Source organism: Enhydra lutris, unplaced genomic scaffold, assembly GCF_002288905.1.
Source record: "Enhydra lutris kenyoni isolate GAN:26980312 unplaced genomic scaffold, ASM228890v2 scaffoldscaffold6, whole genome shotgun sequence".
Classification (NCBI taxonomy): Eukaryota; Metazoa; Chordata; class Mammalia; order Carnivora; family Mustelidae; genus Enhydra; species Enhydra lutris.
The window spans coordinates 22,580,302-22,596,251 of record NW_019154090.1 but is presented as its reverse complement, the minus strand read 5'-3'; the positions used below and the strand labels follow the sequence as shown (position 1 = coordinate 22,596,251).

At 53.0% G+C, this 15,950-nt stretch overlaps 1 protein-coding gene across 2 annotated transcripts in view; it reads left to right on the top strand.

The window, feature by feature from the left end:
• The window catches only part of LOC111141413 (erythrocyte membrane protein band 4.1 like 1), a 104,335-nt gene that overhangs the window by 66,747 nt on the left and 21,638 nt on the right, over positions 1-15,950 (top strand). Inside the window, exons 10-14 of one of the 2 annotated variants that reach the window (XM_022493941.1) lie at positions 286-383; positions 646-821; positions 3,431-3,579; positions 4,486-4,521; positions 6,820-7,002. In XM_022493941.1, the coding sequence (XP_022349649.1) occupies positions 286-383; positions 646-821; positions 3,431-3,579; positions 4,486-4,521; positions 6,820-7,002 (642 nt within the window). The remainder of the gene's footprint in view (positions 1-285; positions 384-645; positions 822-3,430; positions 3,580-4,485; positions 4,522-6,819; positions 7,003-15,950) is intronic. The other variant, XM_022493940.1, reaches the window with a different exon arrangement.

The window sequence follows — 15,950 nt, the reverse complement described above, 5'->3', positions numbered from 1 at the left end:
CTTCAGGCCCCCTTATCAGTGTCCGAAATGATCTTGTTTACTAATTTATTATCAGAGCACCCCTTCTCAGTCCCTGAGAATCTTCCGTGTTGGTCACCATGGTGCTCTGCTGCTTAGCACTGGACCTGTTGCCAAGTAAGGGCTCAGACCACTTTATTGAAGAAATAAATGAATAAATGAATAAACCGCCTTAAGTCACACATGCCCGAGAAGAGTTCAGAAAAGATGGACCAGTGGTGAGAGAGCCCCGGCCTTGCTTCTAACCCGCTCTCCTTGGTTTTGCAGTATGAGCAGTTTGAGAGCACAATTGGCTTTAAGCTCCCAAACCACCGGTCAGCCAAGAGACTGTGGAAGGTCTGCATAGAGCATCACACATTCTTCCGGTGAGCCTGCCCCTGCGGTGGGGCCCTGGGGTGGGGCCTTGGGGGCGGGGCAGAGGCCGTGCGTATACATGGAAGCTCTGTGACGGGGAAGCGGGAGAAGGAGCTAGGAGGGAGGGACTCCAGGAAATCCCCCCTCCCCAAGTTTCTCCTTTTGTGGGTCACTTCGAGTTGTAGCTGGTAGGACAGTGGGCTAAAAGGCCAGCTGTGGTCCAGCCTTGGGCCTGGCAGCCCAGGTCTAATTCCCTTCCTCCCTCCACTGCAGGCTGGTGTCACCTGAGCCCCCGCCCAAGGGTTTCCTGGTGATGGGCTCCAAGTTCCGATATAGTGGGAGGACTCAGGCACAGACCCGCCAGGCCAGCGCCCTCATTGACCGGCCCGCACCCTTCTTCGAGCGTTCCTCCAGCAAACGGTACACCATGTCCCGCAGTCTTGATGGAGGTACGCCCCAGACTGGAGGTGGATAAGGGGGATGTTTAGTGGGAAGAGGGGGCGTGCCAGCTTCCATGGGATGAACGGAGAAAGTGGTGGACACCTCACTGGTTGATTTGCACCAGGCCCGGTGGCCCAGGAGCACTGTTGTCCCCAGGCGGTCTCGCCCAGTCTATGGCATCTCTCCCACTAGAACGTGACATTGCCACTCTCTGGACGCCTGCAACTTCCCTGAGTCGTGGCCTCTTGGGGTCCCAGGTTCAGCCATATGGGTTTCTGGGCCCTCTCCTTTTGGTGCTTAGTGAGTCACAGATTGTCATCATATCAGGAGAATGGTATATGGTCACTACAGTTTGGAGCTAGTGAGGCCTTTCTGACCGGAGGCTGAGGGTTTGTTGTTCCTGGTCATTCTTTTGGTTCCAGTGAACTGATGGACATCCAGCCACATGCTGTTCTCCATGGCCCTCATCTCTGTTGAGCTGACAGGTACCCTTAATATCAACGAGAACTGGCCCTACATTGTCCTGTAGCAAGCCGACCAGGGCTTCTCAAAACATAGTCACGGGTGAGCTGGTTAAACCTGAAGATTCCCAGGCCTTGGCCCAGACCTGCCTCGGCACTCAGGGCCCAGGACCCTCCCCTGGGCTGTGCACACCGGAGTTTGTAGGAGAGGTTCAGAAGCCACATGGGCAATAGGGAGATTCCGTTAGGCACATCTGAGTTCAAATCCCAGCCTTCATACTCACAAGCTGCTCTGCAGACCAGGAAGTGGTCCTTAAATATCCACACGTGAACGGAGGGGAGGTCTCAAGTAGCTAAACTTTCCCTGTACCTGTTTCTTCTTCTGCAAATAAATAATGCTGACTTTGCTGTGTTACAGAGAGAACTAGGCATGATAACACCTCTCTAACACCCCAAAAAAGTTCCTGGCACATAGAAGGACCTTAACAAATTATACCTAATTATAGTTTATGATTATTCTTGGGTTTGTAGAGGTAGCTTAAGGTAAGAGGTGGGGACTTACATGGGGGAACAGTGGATACTCCCAGAACACATGGGGGCAGGCCTCCAGGCAAGTTAGTTCTGCCCAACAAATATTTTCTGAGTATTGGAATAAGTTTCCTTTGAGGAGCTCATAGAATGGTAGGTTTGTAAGCATTTACGGCGATTCAAGCCATGGGAGAAGTATGTGCAGAATACAGAGCAGCCATGAGGAGAGAGAGATTAATTCTGTCTAGGAGGGCAGAAGGGGCTTTGCAGAGAAGGTGACAACTGGGCAGGGTTTTGAAGGATATGTAGGAGTTTTCCAGGTGGTCAGGAGAGTCTGATACTTTGCCTGCAGTATGAAGGTGAGACCTGTCCCAGGATTCTTTGACTATGTTCAGAGAACATGCAGTTTTGCAAAGGTTCATTTGAGGCTGAGGAAGCTCCTTTTCTTCTTAAGTGGGCACAAGGCTGAGAGCTAAGATTTGTGTGAAGGGAAAGTACAGGCTCTCTATTCTCCCCTGCAGCTTCCCTTACTCTTCAGGGCCTAAATGAAGCCCAGATTGTGCAGGGTCACAAGGATTCGTCTAGAGCTGGTGAGGCTCATCCAGGGAGGACCAGAAGTCTGGGCTCTAAGCCAGGAGACCTGGGTCTTTGTCTTAAGTCACTGAAAGGTCATCAGTGGGACCTTTCCTCTCTCAGAGTCTCATATTATCCTTTGTAAAATGAGGATAAGGATTCCCATTCTAGCCATCAACACAAAGGATCATGTGGATCAAATGAAATAATGTGCAGAAAAGGGAACTTTGCCGAGTGAATATATATGAATAGATAGGTTAATTATTCTCTTTTAATCTAGGCCAAACCCAAGGATAATCTGTGTTCTGGTCATTTGAATTCAGTGTTTTCCAGCCATTTTTTTTCCCCACCAAGACATAATCCATGGGCATAGTCTGGGTTATGCCCAGTGCCTAGTGTAAAGCCCATCATTCCATCCCTTCTTTCCTATTCAGAGAACTACTTTGGAATGCCAGTAGTTGAGAAGGAGTCCCCTTGAATTTCCCCTGATTTATAAATATTGCAGGAGTCCCCTTGAACTTCCCCTGATTTAGAAAGAGGCTAAATTATTTGCAAATCTCAGAACTTTAGCTTTCACTGCTACATAATGGTCAAGCAAGTGTCCATCACAGCCACCATGACAAAAACCTCACCATTTGTGGACCAGCACTGATTGAATTGGCTTGCTCTGTGCCAGTCTCTCTTCTAAGTATTTATATACATGGAGCTTATTCCTTCCTCCCCCAGCTGCCTAAAGTAGGTATTGTTTATAGATGAGGAAACTGAGGCCCAGAGAGGTTGTGTAACTTACTGAAGGTCACACAGCCCAGAAGTGGTGGATTTGAGGTTTGAACTTGGGCTCTGGTGCTGTAGAAGTCAGGAGGGGATCCGGGGCTGGGAGGTAACTGTGTGACCTGGACAAGGCTTCCTCCCCTCTCTGTGTGCTGGCTCCTGATCCCTAATGTGTCGAGGATGCCCCACTTCAGCCATGGTTGGGCGGGTGGCAAGCCTGGCTCCTTGTCTGTCCCCCTGGGAGAGGTCTTACTCAGCTACCCGGCCATCTCTGTCCATTTTAGCGGAGTTCTCCCACCCAGCCTCAGTCAGCGAGAATCACGATACGGGACCTGATGGTGACAAGCAGGAGGAAGATGGCGAGTCTGGGGGCAGGCGGTCAGAGGCCGAGGAGGGAGAGGTCAGGACCCCCACCAAGATCAAGGAGCTAAAGGTAGGAGCCTGGCTTTCTCAGACCCTCTGACCTGGGATTAGGAGGCTAATTCGGGGTCTAGCCTCGGCCTTGGCCTTGAGGTATTCCCAGCGGTGGGAGAGCACCCTTGTTCCAGGCTGCACCACAGGAAGGGCCTTGCCCAATACATCAACAGCCCCTCATGGTGGGTGGTAGGCGTGCTGCTCTCCCTGCATTCTTGCCCTCTTTTTATCCTGCTTCCCCACGGGGACACTTTGACCCCTAGAGGACTCCAGTGTCCTCTTGCCCACTCTTAATTTGTCCCTTTGACTGTGATCTGGGTCTGCACGGACCCCTTCCTCCCCAGAGCATGACCGGGTGTCTCTGTGGGCCCTCACAAGGATGAGGTTCAGGTGTGTCCCCTCCTGCTGCCCCATGCATTCCCCACATACCTGTACACACACTCACGTGGGGACACATGGTTTCACTAGCATGCATTTGCTCACAGTTGTAGACCCCTCTTACAGGAGGGGTCGTGTACCCAGATGTGCACGCAGTGGGCACACACACGGGCGGGGGCACATACAGGTGTAGCATGTTCCCATCGGGCAGTTGCCGCTTGGAGCACAGGCTCCTGAACACATGGGCTGACAGTGGAGGCATGAGTACCCAGAGCCCTCATGTCCCTTCTACTGAGTGTGACTGTCTGCTTTGCCCACGGTCCCCCAGCCCCCTTCTTCACCTCCACGGGCTCTCTCCCTGCCTCCCACCCTGCCCTTTCTGTCTACCTCACTGCCCCGCGGGTGGTCACCAGCTTCCCTGGCCTCTGCTCCCTGGGAGAGAGCCCTGTGGGCTACCTGCTGCACCATACCGGGCCAGCGCGGTGCCTCTAATCCATTTGTTCTACTGACCCTGCTGGTTCCTTCTCCTCCTCCCGCATCTCGCTAGCTGGAGCAGGAAACCACGCCGAGACACAAGCAGGAGGTACTGCATGGGACCTGTCACCACTTACCCAGCCATTCACATCCCCAGCTCATTTGTCACCATCCCATAGTCCATCCCAGGCCCATATTCTGCACCATCTCAGCTTCAGCTTTGCCTCTGCTCCTTCTCCTCTAAGGCCCCTCCCTTCCCCTGCCCCCCTCCCCAACCACCCTGACTCCCCCCACCCACATCTACATAGCTCCCCCTCAGACCCCACCCCCTGGCCAACTGGTTCCCCTGCCCTCCTCCCCCTCCCTCCCTCTAACCAGCTTCCCACTCTGCCTCTTCCCACCACCCCATGCTTCCTTCCCATCCCACCAGTGTCCATCAGCTCTTCCAGGCCATTCCGTGCTTTTATTGGTCTCATCTCCCCTGCCCCCCCCAAACCCTTCCTTAGACTCACTCATCTCCTCCCCACATCACGTTTGGTCATGCCTCCACTCATCTGTGTCCTCCCTGACCTCACCCCAAGCTTCTTTTTGTATCTCCTGGCAACTGATGTGGGAGTGGGCGTGCTGGGTGGGGGGCAGGGAGGAAGCTCCGAATGCTTCTGCCTCTTCTCAAGCTCCAGCTGTCCCTCCCTCTGGGTGGGGCCTGCTGCTTCAGCAGGGAGAGCCTCTTCTTTCCTCCTCCCTCTCCTCCTCCTCTTCCTGGTGGCTTCTCTCAACTTACTTCTCAGCATTAGCAACTTCTTCCCTTTCGCACAGTCCCCAGCTCTTTTCTGCACCTTCGCTGCCAGAGACGCTGGTCTCTTGGGCCTGAGGGAAAAGACCAAGAGCTGGGACCTAAGGGCTTGGCCTTGGCATCACTTGAGCTGGGTTTCAGCCTGACCCTTTGAGGGTCGTGGGTAAGCCCCCTTGGGCCCCAGCCCCCCATCTGCACAGCAAGGCATTTGGACTAGCTTTCCCCAAAGCCCTTAACCCTAATCAAGGATCCCAGGGTTCCACTGCTCTCTCTCACCTCCGAGAACACTGCGAGCGCCCAGAGGCCGCGTGACAGGGTCAGGCTAGAAGGTCACAAGCCATATCTTGGGTCCATTACAGCTCAAACCTACCCCCTTGTGCAAACTCGATCCGTCCGACTTCTCCAACCTTGTTGTAAGGCCGTCCCACTCAGGAGGGGACATGGGAAGTACAGACACGTGTCTGGAGGGAAAGCAAGGCTTCGGTGGCATCAGTCTCCTCCCCGAGGTAACTCACACGTCTCATGGTGGATCTGCGGGTGCCAGAGATAAGCCAGGGGAAGATTTCAGCCTTTCCAAGAGCAAGCTTGCCTTCTGGGCACTTCTTCCGGAGTCTGCCGATTTGACTTTATAACAAGCGGAGATGGTCCACTTCTTGTCCTGAGTTGAGTTGCCGGGACTCCAACAGCCTTGCAGATAAAGGCGCTTGAGCCAACAGCCCGCAGAAGCAGGCTGCTCCTCACCTGACCTGGAGGGGGTCACTCTGTCCTGCTGCATTGGCTTGAGCTCGGACTTGGTAGTTTAATGGGGGACATGCCCCTGACTCCCGCTATCCTGGGCTCAGCTCTGGGATTTACCTCTCTCTTTCCAGGTCTCCATTTCTCCTGCCCTCCTAAAGGCCCTGCGGCACCCCTGCCTCTGGCCACAGCTCACTCTGTTTCCCCATGAGGAGTTGGTATCACAAGGTGTCCACAGGACCCTGGGTGATTAGGAAAGGTAGTAGCTCACCATAGATGGTGCTGAAATCCGTCTTTTCCTGGCTCCTGTGTGGGAGCAGGGCTCATTTTTCTGGGGATCCCTGGCTTTAGGAGTATCTGAGAAGCTCACCTCTCGGGCTGACAGGGGCCTAGACTGGGGATCCTGCTAAGCACAGGGACCAGGACCCCGGAAGTCAGGGAGTGGGCCACAGCAGCCCAGCGAACAGGGTGGGCCAGTTCTCCCTGTGCCTTGGTTGTAACCAGAAGGAAGTCACCTCCATGCCCAGTTGAGATGGGACACACAGCACCAGAGGGAACTCACCTAATTTTAGGGGATTTGGGTTACCTTGGGGGTTCTGAGGCCAGAAGCTAGGCAAGGGGGAAAGAAAAGGTGATGCTTGCCTGGAAACCTCTTCTTAATCCTAATTGCTTCTCGTTCCTCTGTCTAACCTTAAGTGCTTTGAGCACCTGTTGGGGCTTAATCATCTCTGCACTGCTTGGCTCCTGGGGTGCAGTGAGGGTGAGAAGGACTCACGGACGGGAATCACCTCGCTGATGTAGGGCAGCGATGGCCACGCTTACCATCCCCTGCTCAGAGCTGTTCCTCTAACACACACTGCCCTCTCCATCCACCCCTAGTTCCTAGACAAGCCAGAGGATGTCTTGCTCAAGCACCAGGCCAGCATCAACGAGCTCAAACGGACCCTGAAGGAGCCCAACAGCAAGCTGGTCCACCGGGACCGAGACTGGGAGCGGGAGCGCAGGCTGCCCTCCTCGCCCGCCTCCCCCTCCCCCAAGGGCACCCCTGAGAAAGTCAACGAGGTAGGTCTCACCCTGAACCCCTCAACAAGGGCTTCAGGTAAAGAGGGTCGGGAAGGTTGCTCTGTACTCCAGCTTACACTCCTCCTCCCATGTGTATGCCTCCCCCAGTTGCTGCATGAGGGGATGATGGGGTGGGGTGGGGTGGGGGGCTAGAAAAGCAGGTTCTGTTGATTAGACAGGCCCCAAGTCTGACGAACAGAATCAGAATATTTGGAGCTAGAGCCCTGGGATCAGCATTTTAAACAAATGCCCCCAGACGATTCTCGTGCACCCTAAACTTTGGGAATCCCAGCTGTTGTATCCAGTAACCAGATCCTTTAGTGCCTGTTGTGAAAACACAGATGGTGGGATATGTGTGTGTGAGAGGGGGTGGTTCCCTGCTGGAAGAATCCTCAGAGCCCACTAGAGGGGAACAGATCCTCCAAGAAAATCAGACCTGCACCTCTTGCTTCAGAAAAGGATCCCACACCCACCTGCCTTTCGGAGTGGAAAGCATGGGGTGTTTTCTCAAATGCAAAAGAGATAAAGATAGGATCATGAGAATTCCTGTATTTATAATTCCAAGCTATTATTTTTAGCAGTGCTAAATCTTGGCAAGTATTTACCCCCATTTATACTTCGGTGTTTTCTCTCTAGCACTGCTGCTTACTTGTCTCAAACCCAACTGATCTAGACTTTCACCACCTGGGTTTGAATTCTGGCGCTGATTCCTGCTAGCTGGGTGACTCTGAGCTTATTACTGTATTTCTCTGAGCATCCCATTAGGCAGAGATAATGGAAGTACTGACCTTGTGGGAATGTTGTGAGGACCCAGGGAGATCAAACACAGAGGAGCTGGTAGAGGGCCTAGATGCTCAACAGGGGTTTGATGGTTCATTGTGAGAGTCCTGGGACTCACAAAGAAGGGTTATTTCAAATACGAATCGCTTTTTTCTTTTGTAAAGATTTTATTTATTTATTTATTAGAGAGAGAGAGAGAGAGAGAGAGAGAACATGAGTGAGGGCAGGAGCAAAGGGAGAGGGACAAACAGACTCCACGCTGAGCAGGGAGCTTGACACGGGGCTTGATCCTACAATCTTGAGATCATGACCTGGGCCAAAATCATGAGTCAGATGCTCAACCGACTGAGCCATCCAGGTGCCCCCCAGAACACCTTTTAAAGTTGGAAGGACCCTCAGAACCTACTTGGTTTGAGCTCATCACTTTACAGATGGGGCACTGAGGCCCAGAATGGGAATATACTTGTTCATTGTCAGCTGGTAGAAGAGGGGCCAGAACCTGCTTTCCTTGTATCCTGGCCATTGTATTTGCTGTTACATCACAGCTGCTGGGAGCAAGACCAAATCATGGGAAGACCAGGATAGAGTCAGCTGTGTACGTACTGCCCTTGGAATGCTTTGAAATTTGGTGATGCAGTCCTGATCTAATAAGTGAACATTTGATTGATGCTGGATAACAGGGCCTCACCGGGGGAGGCTGCTGTGTTAGTTTCACTGGCTGGTGATTCACAAAATCACCAGGGATTCTTTGAGGGCCTTTAAGTCCAATGCTGGAAGGAGGGCCAACCTGCTTCTGTTGAGGGCCTCTGGGGTCACCCCTGGCACTCTGGACTGGGCCATGAGGGCCGGTCCATTCCTCTTGGGTACGGGCCCCACTCCTCCTGCCCTGGGAGTCTTAACCAGAGTGGCCTGGTTGGGGCTGAGGAGGGATGCAGAGGCTTTTGAAACCGTGGGACTCCTGTAGAGAAGGGCAGGATGAGCCCTGGGGAGCTGGGCTGGGACGCTTCCGGTGCCTCCGAGGAGCCTGACTTGGGAGTGTGCCCCACCTGCTGGTCATAGCTGGAACTGCTAGAAGATGGGTCTTATTCAAAGGTGGGGTCTGTTTCAACACTTGCCCCTCACTGTTACCCCAAGAGGTGTAGTCCACTGCTGGAAAGAATTCTGGTTTAGGAGCTCACCTTGGAGCTATGGGCCATTTGACTGGTTACAGGCCCCACTGGCATTTAGAGGCCCTTGAAGATTTGGGAGATGGGGAGAAGCTGTAGACAAAAACTGGACTGGCTTCTTAGATGAGGGATATCACCTCTCTGAGCCTCGCTGCTAGTCAGCCCGTCTAAGGGGAGACCAGAATTGCCATTGCATAGGATTGCTGGGAAGGCTGAGTGAAATGATGGGTATAAAAGCACTTTATAAACCAGAAAGTGCTGTACAGTCATGGGGCATTGCTGATGGTGACTGGAATCCCCGATTGGGCTGGAAGGGGGCTCTCCTGCAGGGATGTGTCATCAGAGGTACTAGTGGCTTTCTCTTATATTGTTGGGCCTCATCTGAGCCAAGGGGAAAACAGTAGGAACTTAAATCAAAATAAGGACTCCGAACTTTTTTTGTTGTTGTTTTAAAGATTTTACTTATTTGAGAGCGAGAGCAAGAATGCATGAGCAGGAGGAGGAGCAGAGGGAGAAACAGACACCCTGCTGAGCAGGGAGCCCAATGTGGGGCTCGATCCTAGGGCCCCAGGATCATGACCTGAGCTGAAGGCAGACGCCTAACCAACTGATCCACCCAGGTGCCCAGGACTCCAAACTTTCAAGAAAAGTTCCCATTTGCCAAACCGGGTTTTCATTTCAAAGATGCCTTTTTGAGGGGCTAAGAGCCCAATTGCAGGATTGAACCATTGCCTAAACCAAAAATACCCAGGGCAGACTTGGAATCGGAGTCTGAATGGTATGGCTCCTCGGCCTCCTGATTGAGAGCCTCTTGAACGAAAGTGGTGTGTTTCTGCGCCCTCTTGAGCGAGGGCAGGGAGAGAAGAGTCCAAAGGCACGGTGCTGGCTGGCAGCTGACCGTGGGCCTCCCTCCCTTAAGGGGCCACAAGGGGCAACTCTTCTCTCTCTTGTCCCACTGGCTGCTTTCTGACCTAAGCCACAAACTCCAAGGGTGTGGGATTTACAAAGCTGGGCTATTTACGGGCTCTGTGTGTGTGTGTGTCTCTCCTGCTCCTCTCTCTCCCTTTCTTCCTTTCTCTGTCTCTCCTTCCCTTCCTCCCTCTTCCCTTCCCTCCGGCCCCGGGCCTCCCCTGCAGTCCCGGAGGACCCAGGACACCTCTCCACAGAACTTGGCACCTGAGCCTGGGACGGCCACAGGCTGGGAAGTGTTCACTCAGAAAAGCCTCGCAGCGTCTCCTGAGGTTACTGTCAGCACTTCCCCACCCACACACAGCGACCCTAATGGTCTCAAAGAGACCCCCTTCTCTGGGGTGAAGGGGGGTGGACCAGGCTCTGCCATGCAGGTCGAGCAGTGGGTAGCCCTTGTATCCCCATGCTGTGACAAACAACTGTCCCCATGCCAGGGATCCATAAAGGGCCGGCCCCTCCCTCATCCATTGTTTCTCAGGAATCAGGACTGATATCATATTCTGGAAAGACAGGGCATTATGAGTCTGGCTCTGGCTTCAAAGGGGAGGCTGGAATGATCTTCTCTTGGGCCCTCCTGACTTTAGAGGCAGGTTCTAACATCTAAGCTTGAGATCAGGGGTCATCGCACCTAAATGCCTTCTCCCCTGGGGTCTTTTCTCTGTTTTGACGCCTGGGTGAGGTCTAACAGTGGCTCTGTAGGGAACAGTCCTACATTCATCCTTCACCTTTGTCTTCTCCAAACTCCTCTTGACAGGCAGGCAAAAGTGGGCATCTTGTTCTAAGGAGCTTCCTTGGGGTTGAAGAGATGCTGGTCAGGCCAGCGTTCTAACGAGGAAGGCATTACTTCTGCACCCTGGACAGCAGCCGGAAGAGGGCTCTTGGGACTTGCTGTGTTGCTAGGCCTAGAATCTAGGCCCAGGGATGGAGGGCTGCATCTCCCTCTGTGCCAACAGCTCAGGGGCTGTCACGATTAGACAGTGCTGACAGACCATCTGGGTGGAACTTCCTTCTCCCTGAGATCTGAACCTCCGTGTTATGCATAGTATGTATGAGGGCATCTCCCTTTTTTAATTCCCATGGAAAAATTTTCTAGCTGCTGAAAATGTGCCAAAACCATAAAAGAGACATGAGTCAGTGACATAAGTGGTAAGACAGAAATCACAGGTCTACTCAATTTTTCCTCAATGTAAAAATCAACCATCAGCGCTCTCTCTTGAGAGGAGTTGGACAGGAGTCAGTAGCCTCCCAGGGTTAGGGAAATAGTGAGACCCCAGAGCACAGAGATGCTCCTAGAGCAAAGGACAGTTGCCCGGACTCATTGTGGTGGGGAGGGGCAGTGATAGGGGGCAACAAGCACCCTTCTTCAGCATCCCTGCAAATTGTCCTTCCAGCGCCTCCCACAGAGGGCGCTCTTGTGGTTCTTCACAAGGAACCAATTTGTCTTCAGTCCCTACTGGGAAGTTTTCATATTGAATTAAAATCTGCCCTTCTGAAGTACCTGTCCGTGGGCCTCGCTGTGCCCGCTGCTGCCCAGAGATCCGCCGGGCATCCTCCCGCCTGGCATCCTCCTCCAGAGTTCAGCACCTCCCCTCCCCCTGAACACTGCTTTCTTCAAAAGATGTTTTTCCCAGGGTGTGGTTTCTAGAGGGCTCCTTGTCCTGCCTCCCCTCTTCGGGGTGTCTTCTGTAAAGAACAGGGCCCAGAATGTGACCCAGAGCCCCAGGTGGTGACTGAATAGTCCAGAATCCGCAGAATCGGCTGGCTGGAGACTTTTCTGCTTTTGGAGGCTTGCGTGTGGACAGAACTGGTCTGCGTCCTCCTCCAGCTTCCTCTCCTTGCTGCAGTACCTCCGGCTGATGGCAGGGGGCGCTCTGCGCAGGTTCTGAAGGTCCTCGGGCTCAGGGGACCGAAGCAGGGCTAGCAGATTATCATCCCATCTCCCATCCTGGAAAGGGGGTCAGGATGGCTTTCAGACCAGCCAGCCCCCAGGGGCAGGTGCAGCCCCCTCACCAGGGCCTTGGCGCCAGTGGAGGTTTTCTCTCTTTTGTTCAGTCTTTTTTTCTCTTCAGGATTTTCACTTGTTAAAAGCAGAGCATCTTCTTCCCTTACCACACACTCTGTGATCTGTGCAATGGTGATTGCTCTGCGAACCTCAGTTTCCCCTTTGGAAATAAGGACAATAGTACCTGCTTCACAAGTTGCCATTTGGATTACATTTAATCACCTTAGACAAAGGGCTAGCATTGTCTGGCACAAATTAACTAAATAGAAGTACATGTTTCCTTTTTTCTTCCTGTGGAGTCTTTCTTTCTATACCAGACTAGTTCCCACCCCACTCAGCCTACCTTCTAAGCCACTAGTTTCTAGTTAGACTTGGGGCAAGCATATTCCAGAAGGGGTCTCCTTGACCATCTTTGACCATCATTGCCAGACTCCTGACATCAGGACAAGTGGAGACGGGAGCCGCTGAGGGCCCCTGCTTCGCCAGTAGAAGAGAAAAGAGACGTGGCTTCTACAGGCTCTCGAGGCACTTCTCTCTGGGAGGGCTCAATGGTGTTGTCCTGAGGCTTAGCAGCCTGAAGTAAAATACCAGAAAACCTATGCCTGGGCTTTCCTCTTTCCTCTTCTCTCTCTTGCCTGTTGGCAGGATTCTTTCAGTGAGGTTTGATTCCCTGAAAACCATAGAGATTTTGCTAACATGGATTGAGGGAGTGGAGGTAAGAGAGTTTACAGCGCTCCCTGAACCTTCCCAATCCTTCACATCTTATGGGAGCTGACAGATGCCTCTCCAAGTCATAATCGGTGTCAGAGCGCAGGTATTTACATCTTTCCCCTCCGGTGGAGGTGTCCCTCTGGCACATCTCACCAGGGATGCACTTCCCAGAACTTGGACTCAGAGACTGGATTCTAGACCTGCCTTTGCCCCCAGCTCACTCTCTGGCCTTGGACACGGTGCTTACCTTTTCTAGGCCTCAGTTTCCATATCTGTGCCATAAGGGGCCGGAGTCAGAGCAAGGATTTCAAAGGAGGGTGGTACCTTGGCACGGGGGCAGCCGAGGCCTCCAGCTTCCAACATGGCAGCCTGTCTCTGGCTTACGTATTGGACTTCCATCGAAGTTTTATGTGAAGACGGTATTCTGTCGCTGCAAGATTAGAATGCCAATGGCTTTCTGGCTTCTTCTTCTTTTTTTTTTTTTTTTTAAACACTTCTGAAGTCTGTTGTTCCCCCTGCAGTGCTGTTTAAAGGGCTCTGGGAGAGACAAAGGGCTGCTTTGTCGACAGGCTGCTTTGTCGACAGCGCTACATTCTTGTTGGTGCTTTTGACCAGTGATGACACTTGGGCCTTCAGAACTTTTCCTTCCGTGATGTCTTCTGCTCAGCCCTTTCCTACTCTTCCCATGGATTTTGTCACAATTCTCCAAGAATAGGCCTTGGTATTCCTCTCTTTGGGAATGAAGCCCACAGAACTCAAGCTGTTCAAGCCACTGTGGTGACTGGCACTGACCTCTTCAGCTGGACATTTGACATTTTTCATTCTAATATCTTTCCTTCCCAGAAACTCTTGAAGAGAAGTCAGGTTTCAGGCTGTGGCTCGTGGAACTTAATTCAATGCCTCCCCTCTTGACATGAGACTGCGTTTGGGATCCATATTCTTAGATCGTGAGATAAGTCAGCAAGGATCCCAGGCACTCTTTTCCTGACTCTGCCATGAACTAACTCGACTTTGGGGAAGTCACTGACCTTCTCCAAGTTCCAGTTTCCCCATTTGCACAATGAGGAACTTGGACTAGAGGATGTCTTAGGAGTTGTTTTTGCTCTAACGTTCAAAGATTCCAAGTGTTGTAAGTTACTTTCACCTCGGGTAGTGGCAGTTTTATTATTAAGAGAGGAAGAGGAAGAGGAAGAGTCCGGGCCCATCCATGGATTCCCATTGTCCCATGATTAACATGGGGAGGGCGTGAGACCCCCGTCCCATCTTACCAATTTGGGGTAGTGGTTGAGGGGAGTCTGTAAATAATTTGTTGGGTGCCTTGATGGGAAGGGGAACCTTGATGGGGCTAACTGGCGTTGTCATACCTTTCTCTCCCCCAGCCAGTTCTGGGGACATGTTGACCTTTTGGTCCTTCTTGCAGAGGAAGAAAGGGACCTGTTCTTCAGGTGCCTGACATTTCATGTTAACTCTTCTTGCTCCAATTGAAACACAGGGTTCAGAGCATTGGGTATTTATAGAAAGAGAATACACTAGGCCAGAAGAACTCAGTCTCCTAAAAGTGACCACCACGCAGCGGGAAGAAAGTAAGGCAGGCCTCGCAGATATCCTTGCTGATGGCAGACTCTCCAAAGTAGACATCCTGGTGGACAAGTTCAAAGTCGAAGTGGCCACAGAAGAAATGGTGGGAGTTAGAAGAGCAAAGACCCAGCAACAAGGAAGAATGATTGCAAGCCCTGAAGACTTTGAGTCAGTGTGGGAGGAAGGCCCCTGCGTCAGGAAAGGCCCAGGAGGGGCTTCTCTGGCTGCAGGCTCTGCCCTGGCAGAAAACCTCTTGGGGGGCTCCCAGTTGAGGGTGGGCACTGGGGAGGCCACCATCAAGAAGCGCTGGATCTCAGGTGGTCAGCTGGAGGGCCAGACGGAGCTGAGGAAGGAGCTGGAGGAGTTCCAGACTTGGGGAAGACCCACTGCGTCAGGGACCAGGTCAGCAGAGGCCGATGTCCCTTCTCCAGCCTCCGACAAGGGAGGACTCCAGTCATTTCTGCTGGACCCCACCCAGTCAGAAGCCAGAGCTGACTCGAGTGATGAAACCGAACCTTCCTTTGCAGAGAGGAGCTTCTATCTGAACTATGGAGAGAAAGATTCTGAAGACCAAGTCCTCCCTCTGCCTCTGGAGGAAAGGGAAGAGTGCCTGGTCACCCTTCCCGTTGATGAGACCAGGCTGGAGCTCGCAGAGAGCTCCGCGCTGAATTCCTCAAGCCCACAGGGCTCTGCTGCAGCTTCCAGCAGGAACAAGGACCAAGAGGGTGAAGCTCACAAGCCTTCCTTAGAGGAAAGGGCAGGGTCCCCCAGGAACCGCAGAAGACCAGGTGGCCTGGAGGCCTTTGCTGAGCAGCTCGGTAAGGGACCTTCTCCGGGGCAGACATGGGCTGAGGACTGGGAAGAAGCTGGGCGGGGGGTGGAAGGAGAATTCAGCTACTCAGCATCTAACCTAGGCATGGAGGAAGAGGCCCCCAGCGGTGGAGATTTGGTGGAAAAGGCTGAGAACAGTCCCCCAGCAGGATGGAAGGACCACACACTTCACAGCGCAGAGGCTCTGCGCCCAGACCTCCCAGCCTGCGCCCTTCCTCGGACCACCCCTCCTAATGATGTCAGGAAGCCAGCTAAGCCAGGCAGAGGCAACTTCCTGCCCCAAGACCGGGGCTGGGTCCACATCCAAACAGGAGAACCCTTGGTGGAGGACAGAAAGGCCTCAGTGTTTCTTCAGATGGAAGTGCTCGCTCCCCTCCCAGCCTCTCCTGGTCCCTTTCAAGTTCAGGCAGCTCCGGAGGAAACTTCTCCAAGTCCAGCCCCTCATGGGTCAAGGGAGCCTCTGCAGCTTGGGGATCCTTTTGGAGAAGAGTCCCCTGTGTTTCTCAAACATGCCCATCCTCTTAAAGAGAGCCCAGAACCCAAGGACCGAGGAGGACCGTTCGTGACCTCAGACGGAGGTGAGCGCCGGGCGCCTCCCGTTGCCAGCAGAAAGCCCAGAGTTGTCTCTGAACGAGCCGAGGGGGCTGTACCCCTGGGGTTGGTGTTCCCTTCAGGGAAGCCAAAGGAGATAACCTCTTTCCAGGCTGCGGGCCAAGAGGGCTCCCTGGAAGATATCAGCAAGACCTCAGTGGCCAACAAAATTCGGATCTTTGAGACCCATGGAGCTGAAACTCGCCGAGCAAGTCAGAGTGAAACAAGGGCCCTCATAAACGAGTTGTCTTCAGAGGCCTCCGTGGGTCAGGTAGAGCAACAGCGGAACAAGCTTCTGGACCTGGGCTTCGTCCAGCTTC